Consider the following 10,774-nt stretch of genomic DNA (forward strand, 5'->3'; position numbering starts at 1 on the left):
TTGGACCCCCATCTACCTTTGGGGTCAACTCCCTATTTTTACCCCCCATCCATTTGGGACCCTTATATTTCAACGACCCCCCCTAATTTTGAGGTCCCCCCGATTTTGAGGTCCCCCCATTTTTGGGGTCCCCCCCATATTTAGACCCCCATCTACCTTTGGGTTCAAGTCCCTATTTTTACCCCCTCATCTTCTTGGGACCCCCAAATTTTGGGACCCCCCCAAATTTTAGGACCCCCCCATAACTTTACCCCCCCCCCCATAATTTTGGGGTCCCCCCCAATTTGGGGTCCCCCCCATATTTAGACCCCCACCTACCTTTGGGTTCAAGTCCCTATTTTTACCCCCTCATCTTCTTGGAACCCCCAAATTTTGGGACCCTCCCAAATTTTAGGACCCCCCCCATAACTTTATCCCCCCCCCCATAATTTTTGGGGTCCCCCCATTTTTGGGGTCCCCCCCATACTTGGACCCCCATCTACCTTTGGGGTCAACTCCCTATTTTTACCCCCCATCCATTTGGGACCCTTATATTTTAACGACCCCCCCTAATTTTGAGGTCCCCCCGATTTTGAGGTCCCCCCATTTTTGGGGTCCCCCCATATTTAGACCCCCACCTACCTTTGGGGTCAACTCCCTATTTTTACCCCCTCATCTTCTTGGGACCCCCAAATTTTGGGACCCCCCCAAATTTTAGGACCCCCCCCATAATTTTAGCCCCCCCCCATAATTTTTGGGGTTCCCCCATTTTTGGGGTCCCCCCCATACTTGGACCCCCATCTACCTTTGGGGTCAACTCCCTATTTTTACCCCCCATCCATTTGGGACCCTTATATTTCAACGACCCCCCCTAATTTTGAGGTCCCCCCGATTTTGGGGTCCCCCCATTTTTGGGGTCCCCCCCATATTTAGACCCCCACCTACCTTTGAGTTCAAGTCCCTATTTTTACCCCCTCATCTTCTTGGAACCCCCAACTTTTGGGACCCCCCCAAATTTTAGGACCCCCCCATAACTTTACCCCCCCCCCATAATTTTGGGGTCCCCCCCATTTGGGGGTCCCCCCATTTCGGGGCTCACCGTCTGGTGCAGGTCGGGGATGCCGATGCGGAACACCATCATGCTGAAGTGGGGGGTGTCGTCGGGGGCTGGAGTTTGGGGGGCGCGGGGACCCCCCCGGGAGCGGGAAGGGGGGGGCCCGGGGTTGGTTTTGGGGGGGCCCTCGCGGGAACTCCCCGAGTCCGAGTCGTTTTCGGGGTACTCGGAACCCCGCCCCTCCTCCTCCTCGCTGGACGCCGGGGTGCGCGACATGGTGCCATGGGCTGGGGACCCCAAAAACACCCCGGCCCCAACGCACGTGAACCCCCAGAGTGAACCCCAAAACTGCCCCGACCCCCCCCCACAGACATGGGACCCCCAAAATACACCTGAACCCCCAAATGCACATGAGCACCCCAGAGTGAACCCCCAAATAGACCTGAGCCCCCCAAATAGACCTGGGACCCCCAAATACACCTGAACCCCCAAATGCACATGGGCCCCCCAGAGTGAACCCCCAAATAGACCTGAGCCCCCCAAATAGACCTGGGACCCCCAAATACACCTGAACCCCCAAATGCACCTGAGCACCCAGAGTGAACCCCCAAATAGACCTGAGCCCCCCAAATAGACCAGGGACCCCCCAAATACACCTGAACCCCCAAATGCACATGAGCTCCCCAGAGTGAACCCCCAAATAGACCTGAGCCCCCCAAATAGACCTGAACCCCCAAATAGACCTGAGCCCCCCAAATAGATCTGGGACCCCCAAATACACCTGAACCCCCAAATGCACCTGAGCACCCAGAGTGAACCCCCAAATAGACCTGAGCCCCCCAAATAGACCTGGGACCCCCAAATACACCTGAACCCCCAAATGCACATGAACCCCCAGAGTGAATCCCCAAACAGCCCCGACCCCCCCACACAGACATGGGACCCCCCAAATACACCTGAACCCCCAAATGCACATGAGCCCCCCAGAGTGAACCCCCAAATAGACCTGAGCCCCCCAAATAGACCAGGGACGCCCAAATACACCTGAACCCCCAAATGCACATGGGCCCCCCAGAGTGAACCCCCAAATAGACCTGAGCCCCCCAAATAGACCAGGGACCCCCCAAAAATCCCTGAACCCCCAATGCACATGAACCCCCAGAGTGAACCCCCAAATAGACCTGAGCCCCCCAAATAGACCTGGGACCCCCAAATAGACCAGGGACCCCCAAATACACCTGAACCCCCAAATGCACATGAGCCCCCAGAGTGAACCCCCAAACAGCCCCGACCCCCCCACACAGACATGGGACCCCCCAAATACACCTGAACCCCCAAATGCACATGAGCCCCCCAGAGTGAACCCCCAAATAGACCTGAGCCCCCCAAATAGACCAGGGACGCCCAAATACACCTGAACCCCCAAATGCACATGAGCACCCAGAGTGAACCCCCAAATAGACCTGAGCCCCCCAAATAGACCTGGGACCCCCAAATACACCTGAACCCCCAAATGCACCTGAGCACCCAGAGTGAACCCCAAATAGACCGGAGCCCCCCAGACAGACCTGGGACCCCCCAAAAATCCCTGAACCCCCAATGCACATGAACCCCCAAATACACATGAACCCCCCAAAATAGACCTGAGCCCCCCAAGATAGACCAGGGACCCCCAAATAGACCTGAACCCCCAAATAGACCTGAGCCCCCCAAAACAGCTCTGAGCCCCCCAGGCAGACCAGGGACCCCCAAATACACCTGAACCCCCAAATGCACATGAACCCCCAGAGTGAACCCCCAAATAGACCTGAGCCCCCCAAATAGACCAGGGACCCCCAAATACACCTGAACCCCCAAATGCACCTGAGCACCCAGAGTGAACCCCCAAATAGACCTGAGCCCCCCAAATAGACCTGGGACCCCCAGACAGACAAGGGACCCCCAAATACACATGAACCCCCCAAATAGACCTGAGCCCCCCAAATAGACCTGGGACCCCCAAATACACCTGAACCCCCAAATGCACCTGAGCACCCAGAGTGAACCCCCAAATAGACCTGAGCCCCCCAAATAGACCTGGGACCCCCAAATACACCTGAACCCCCAAATGCACCTGAGCACCCAGAGTGAACCCCCAAATAGACCTGAGCCCCCCAAATAGACCTGGGACCCCCAAATACACCTGAACCCCCAAATGCACCTGAGCACCCAGAGTGAACCCCCAAATAGACCTGAGCCCCCCAAATAGACCTGGGACCCCCAAATACACCTGAACCCCCAAATGCACATGAGCCCCCCAGAGTGAACCCCCAAATAGACCTGAGCCCCCCAAATAGACCTGGGACCCCCAAATACACCTGAACCCCCAAATGCACATGAACCCCCAGAGTGAACCCCCAAATAGACATGGGACCCCCAAATAGACCAGGGACCCCCCAAATACACCTGAACCCCCAAATGCACATGAGCTCCCCAGAGTGAACCCCCAAATAGACCTGAGTCCCCCAAATAGACCTGGGACCCCCCAAATACACCTGAACCCCCAAATGCACGTGAACCCCCAGAGTGAACCCCCAAATAGACCTGAGCCCCCCAAATAGACCTGAGCCCCCCAAATACACCTGAACCCCCAAATGCACATGAGCTCCCCAGAGTGAACCCCCAAATAGACCTGAGCCCCCCAAATAGACCTGGGACGCCCAAATACACCTGAACCCCCAAATGCACATGAACCCCCAGAGTGAACCCCCAAATAGACCTGAGCCCCCCAAATAGACCTGGGACCCCCCAAAAATCCCTGAACCCCCAATGCACCTGAACCCCCAAATACACATGAACCCCCCAAAATAGACCTGAGCCCCCCAGATAGATCAGGGACCCCCAAAAATCCCTGAACCCCCAATGCACATGAACCCCCAGAGTGAACCCCAAAACAGCCCCGACCCCCCCACACAGACATGGGACCCCCCAAAAATCCCTGAACCCTAATGCACCTGAACCCCCAAATACACATGAACCCCCAAAATAGACCTGAGCCCCCCCAGATAGACCAGGGACCCCCAAATACACCTGAACCCCCAAATGCACCTGAGCACCCAGAGTGAACCCCCAAATAGACCTGAGCCCCCCAAATAGACCAGGGACGCCCAAATACACCTGAACCCCCAAATGCACATGAACCCCCAGAGTGAACCCCCAAATAGACCTGAGCCCCCCAAAACAGCTCTGACCCCCCCAGACAGACCAGGGACCCCCAAATACACCTGAACCCCCAAATGCACCTGAGCACCCAGAGTGAACCCCCAAATAGACCTGAGCCCCCCAAATAGACCAGGGACGCCCAAATACACCTGAACCCCCAAATGCACATGAACCCCCAGAGTGAACCCCCAAATAGACCTGAGCCCCCCAAATAGACCTGGGACCCCCCAAATACACCTGAACCCCCAAATGCACATGAGCACCCAGAGTGAACCCCCAAATAGACCTGAGCCCCCCAAATAGACCAGGGACCCCCAAATACACCTGAACCCCCAAATGCACATGAGCACCCAGAGTGAACCCCCAAATAGACCTGAGCCCCCCAAATAGACCTGGGACCCCCAAATACACCTGAACCCCCAAATGCACATGAGCACCCAGAGTGAACCCCAAAACAGCCCCGACCCCCCCACACAGACATGGGACCCCCCAAATACACCTGAACCCCCAAATGCACATGAACCCCCAGAGTGAACCCCCAAATAGACCTGAGCCCCCCAAATAGACCAGGGACCCCCAAATACACCTGAACCCCCAAATGCACCTGAGCACCCAGAGTGAACCCCCAAATAGACCTGGGACCCCCAAATAGACCTGGGACCCCCAAATACACCTGAACCCCCAAATGCACATGGGCCCCCCAGAGTGAACCCCCAAATAGACCTGAGCCCCCCAAATAGACCTGGGACCCCCAAATAGACCTGAACCCCCAAATGCACATGAGCCCCCAGAGTGAACCCCCAAATAGACCTGAGCCCCCCAAATAGACCTGAGCCCCCCACACAGACATGGGACCCCCAAATACACCTGAACCCCCAAATGCACCTGAGCACCCAGAGTGAACCCCCAAATAGACACGAGCCCCCCAAATAGACCTGGGACCCCCAAATACACCTGAACCCCCAAATGCACCTGAGCACCCAGAGTGAACCCCCAAATAGACCTGAGCCCCCCAAATACACCTGAACCCCCAAATGCACATGAGCCCCCCAGAGTGAACCCCCAAATAGACCTGAGCCCCCCAAATAGACCTGGGACCCCCAAATACACCTGAACCCCCAAATGCACCTGAGCACCCAGAGTGAACCCCCAAATAGACCTGAGCCCCCCAAATAGACCTGGGACGCCCAAATACACCTGAACCCCCAAATGCACATGAGCCCCCCAGAGTGAACCCCCAAATAGACCTGAGCCCCCCAAATAGACCTGGGACCCCCAAATACACCTGAACCCCCAAATGCACATGAACCCCCAGAGTGAACCCCCAAATAGACCTGAGCCCCCCAAATAGACCAGGGACCCCCAAATACACCTGAACCCCCAAATGCACCTGAGCCCCCAGAGTGAACCCCCAAATAGACCTGAGCCCCCCAAATAGACCAGGGACCCCCAAATACACCTGAACCCCCAAATGCACATGAGCCCCCCAGAGTGAACCCCCAAATAGACCTGAGCCCCCCAAATAGACCAGGGACCCCCCAAATACACCTGAACCCCCAAATGCACCTGAGCACCCAGAGTGAACCCCCAAATAGACCGGAGCCCCCCAAATAGACCTGGGACCCCCCAAATACACCTGAACCCCCCAAAACCAGACCTGAACCCCCAAAACAGACCTAACACCCCCAAATAGACGTGGGATCCCCCAAATATCCCTGAACCTCCAAACCTCCCTGCCCCCCCCCAAATAGACCTGGGACCCCCAAACAGACCTGAACCCCCAAACCTCCTTGCCCCCCCAAATAGACCTGGGACCCCTAAAACAGACCTGATCCCCCCAAATAGACCTGAACCCCCCAAATAGACCTGGGACCCCCCAAATATCCCTGAACCCCCAAACCACCCTGAACCCCAAATAGACCTGGGACCCCCCAAATACACCTGAACCCCCCAAAACCAGACCTGAACCCCCAAAACAGACCTGACCCCCCCAAATAGACCTGGGACCCCCCAAATATCCCTGAACCCCCAAACAGCCCAGACCCCCCAAAATGACCTGAACCCCCAAACCACCCTGAACCCCCAAATACACCTGAACCCCCCCAAACAGCCCTGAACCCCCAAATACACCTCAGCCCCCCAAAACACCCCCAACACTCCCCCCAAGCTCATAAGCGCTCGCACACGCATCCACACGCTTGCACACGCGTGTGCAACACACGGGGCCGTGCAAGAGTTTGCTGCAGCATCACACGATTTGGGGGGGGGGGGGGGGGCGGGGAGGAATAGGGGGGTGATCCCCCCCCCACCCCAAACCACCCTGACCCCCCCAAACCCCCTCACACACGCACACGCTTGCACACGCGTGTGCACACATGAGGTTGCACGGGGGTGATTTGGAGGTGTTGGGGGGGGGAAATGGGGGTGGGGTTGGGTGGGGGAATGGGGGGGTGGGCTTGATACCCCCCCCCCCTTCCTTAAGGACCCCAACCCCCCCCCGTGCGAGGCCTCGCACGCTCGTGCACGCGCGTCCCGTGTGAATGGTGACACGGGTTATTTTTAGCGGGAAGTGGAGCGAGTCCCGGGGGGGGGGAGGGGAAACATGGCGGGGGGGGGGGGGGGGGAGGGGACACATGGGGACCCGGATCGGGGCCGTGACTTTGGGGGCCCTTGAACCAGATGGGGGGGTGGGGGGGGTGATGGGAACACGCGTGTGCAAGCACGGGGGATGTGAGTGCAAGGGGGTGCGTGCAATGGGAATGCGGGTGCGTGTGTAGGGGTGTGTGCATGGGGAGGATGCGTGTGCAAGGGTGTGCGTGCAATGGGAACACGGGGGTGTGCATGGGGAGGATGAGTGTGCAAGGGTGTGCGTGCAATGGGAACACGGGTGCGTGTATAGGGGTGTGTGCATGGGGAGGATGCGTGTGCAAGGGTGTGCGTGCAATGGGAACACGGGGGTGTGCATTGGGAGGATGCGTGTGCAAGGGGGTGCGTGCAATGGGAACAGGGGTGCGTGTGTAGGGGTGTGTGCATTGGGAGGATGAGTGTGCAAGGGTGTGCGTGCAATGGGAACAGGGGTGCATGTATAGGGGTGTGTGCATTGGGGGGATGAGTGTGCAAGGGTGTGCGTGCAATGGGAACACGGGTGCGTGTATAGGGGTGTGTGCATTGGGAGGATGAGTGTGCAAGGGTGTGCGTGCAATGGGAACACGGGTGCGTGTATAGGGGTGTGTGCATTGGGAGGATGAGTGTGCAAGGGTGTGCGTGCAATGGGAATGCGGGTGCGTGTGTAGGGGTGTGTGCATGGGGAGGATGAGTGTGCAAGGGTGTGCGTGCAATGGGAACAGGGGTGCGTGTATAGGGGTGTGTGCATTGGGGGGATGAGTGTGCAAGGGTGTGCGTGCAATGGGAACACGGGTGCGTGTATAGGGGTGCGTGCATGGGGAGGATGAGTGTGCAAGGGTGTGCGTGCAATGGGAACACGGGGGTGTGCATGGGGGTGTGTGCATGGGGAGGATGAGTGTGCAAGGGTGTGCGTGCAACGGGAAAAGGGGTGCATGTATAGGGGTGTGTGCATTGGGAGGATGCGTGTGCAAGGGTGTGCGTGCAATGGGAACACGGGTGTGTGTATAGGGGTGTGTGCATTGGGAGGATGCGTGTGCAAGGGTGTGCGTGCAATGGGAACACGGGTGCGTGTATAGGGGTGTGTGCATGGGGAGGATGAGTGTGCAAGGGTGTGCGTGCAAAGGGAATGCGGGGGTGTGCATGGGGGTGCGTGCATTGGGAAGATGAGTGTGCAAGGGTGTGCGTGCAATGGGAATGCGGGTGCATGTATAGGGAGATGCATTGGGAGGATGAGTGTGCAAGGGTGTGCGTGCAATGGGAATGCGGGTGCATGTATAGGGAGATGCATTGGGAGGATGAGTGTGCAAGGGTGTGCGTGCAATGGGAACGCGGGTGCGTGCATGGGGGTGTGTGCATTGGGAGGATGAGTGTGCAAGGGTGTGCGTGCAATGGGAACGCGGGTGCGTGTATAGGGGTGTGTGCATGGGGAGGATGAGTGTGCAAGGCTGTGCGTGCAATGGGAACACGGGTGCGTGTATAGGGAGATGCATTGGGAGGATGATTGTGCAAGGGTGTGCGTGCAATGGGAACAGGGGGGTGTGCATGGGGGTGTGTGCATGGGGAGGATGAGTGTGCAAGGGTGTGCGTGCAATGGGAACACGGGGGTGTGCATGGGGGTGTGTGCATGGGGAGGATGAGTGTGCAAGGGTGTGCGTGCAACGGGAACACATGTGCGTGTATAGGGGTGTGTGCATGGGGAGGATGCGTGTGCAAGGGTGTGCGTGCAATGGGAACACGTGTGCGTGTATAGGGGTGTGTGCATGGGGAGGATGCGTGTGCAAGGGTGTGCGTGCAATGGGAACACGGGTGCGTGTATAGGGGTGTGTGCATGGGGAGGATGAGTGTGCAAGGGTGTGCGTGCAATGGGAACACGGGTGCGTGTATAGGGAGATGCATTGGGAGGATGAGTGTGCAAGGGTGTGCGTGCAATGGGAACACGGGTGCGTGTATAGGGGTGTGTGCATGGGGAGGATGAGTGTGCAAGGGTGTGCGTGCAATGGGAACACGGGTGCGTGTATAGGGGTGTGTGCATGGGGAGGATGAGTGTGCAAGGGTGTGCGTGCAATGGGAACACGGGGGTGTGCATGGGGGTGTGTGCATTGGGGGGATGAGCGTGCAAGGGTGTGCGTGCAATGGGAATGCGGGTGCATGTATAGGGAGATGCATTGGGAGGATGAGTGTGCAAGGGTGTGCGTGCAATGGGAACACGGGTGCGTGTATAGGGGTGTGTGCATGGGGAGGATGCGTGTGCAAGGGTGTGCGTGCAATGGGAACACGGGGGTGTGCATGGGGGTGTGTGCATGGGGAGGATGAGTGTGCAAGGGTGTGCGTGCAATGGGAACACGGGTGCGTGTGTAGGGGTGTGTGCATTGGGAGGATGAGTGTGCAAGGGTGTGCGTGCAATGGGAACACGGTTGTTTGCATAGGGGTGTATGCACACGTGTGCAATGGTGAGCGTGCAATGGGAACACGTGTGCATGTATGGGGGTGTGTGCATTGGGAGGATGAGTGTGCAAGCGTGTGCGTGCACAGGGAACACGTGTGTGTGCATAGGGGTGTGTGCATTGGGAGGATGCGTGTGCAAGCGTGTGCGTGCACAGGGAACACGTGTGTGTGCATGGGGGTGTGTGCACACGTGTGCAAGCCTGTGCGTGCACCAGGAACACGTTTGCATGCACGGGGAGGTCGCGTGTGCAAGCGTGTGCGTGCACAAGGAGCATGCGTGCATGCATGGGGGTGTGCGCAATGGGAGGATGAGTGTGCAAGCGTGTGCGTGCACCAGGAACACGTGTGTGCATGGGGGTGTGTGCAGGGAGGTGTGCGCATGGAGAACACACACGTGCATTCACGCACGTGTGTGCAAACGTGTGGACACTGGGAGCGTGCGTGTGCATTCGTGCACGAGTGTGCACCGGGAGCGCGTGTGCAAGCGTGGGTGGGTGGACAGGGAGCACGCGTGTGCACCAGGGGCGTGATCGTGCAAGTGTGCGTGCACAGGAGCTCGTGCACACGCGTGTGCAAAGTGAACGCACACGGGCACGTGTGCGCACAAGGAGCACACGTGTGCAAGGGGGAGCACTCGCGTGTGCAAGGGGGTGTGTGCACGGGGGAGCACGTGTGTGTGCAAGGCGGTGGGAGCACATGTGTGCAAGCGTGTGCACGCCAGGCACACACGTACGGAGCAGCGTGCGTGCACGGGGACAAGTGTGCAAGCACTCGTGGGAGCGTGCAAGCGTGGGCGTGCGTGTGTGAACACACGCGAGCAATGGGGACACACGCGTGCCACGCACAGAGAGGCACCTGTGACCCCCTTGTGCACACGCGTGGGCGCTCGCCCGGTGCACGGGGACCCCTCGTGCGACACGGGGACCCCTCGTGCGACACGGGGACCCCTCGTGCGCCACCAACCCCAATTCGGGCCCTTTTTCCCCCAGAATCCTTTGCTGTTGCTATGGCGACCGTCAGGTGCTGCCAGGCCCTTGGTGGGGGGGGGGGGGGTTTGGGGGAGGGATGGAGGAACCCAGGCGTCCGGTTGCACGCGCGTGTGCCCCTCGCCCCCCTTTGCACGCGCAAAAGCTCCGCGCGCCACGCGTCGCACACGCACCCTTGTGCAACCCCCCCAGCGCACACGCGCGTGGTGTCGAGCCCCCCCCCGACACGCCCGCGCTTGCACACGCAAGCGCCCGCAGGTTCCGTGCGCGCTCTTGCACGCGCGGCCGCACGAGGCCTCTCGCACGCTCGCGCCGCCTGCGAACGCGCGAGCGGCCGCACGCGTCCCCCATAAGGCGCCCACGTGCTCGCACGCCCTCCTTGCACGCGCCGACGGGTTTGCACGGCCCGCGTGTGTGCAGGAGCCTCGTGCACGCTCGCACACGCGTGTGCCCGGCCCACGCGCGACGGGGGCATTGAAATGAG

At 59.1% G+C, this 10,774-nt stretch overlaps 1 protein-coding gene across 1 annotated transcript in view; it reads right to left on the reverse strand.

Moving 5' to 3' along the window:
• SHANK1 (SH3 and multiple ankyrin repeat domains 1) overlaps positions 1–10,774 on the reverse strand; it is a 77,254-nt gene that overhangs the window by 64,948 nt on the left and 1,532 nt on the right. Inside the window, 1 exon segment of the mRNA XM_071801057.1 lies at positions 1,079–1,320. Coding sequence (XP_071657158.1) covers positions 1,079–1,309 — 231 coding nt within the window. The 5' untranslated portion in view covers positions 1,310–1,320.

The sequence above is a fragment of the Patagioenas fasciata genome, chromosome 35, assembly GCF_037038585.1.
Source record: "Patagioenas fasciata isolate bPatFas1 chromosome 35, bPatFas1.hap1, whole genome shotgun sequence".
Taxonomy (NCBI): Eukaryota; Metazoa; Chordata; class Aves; order Columbiformes; family Columbidae; genus Patagioenas; species Patagioenas fasciata.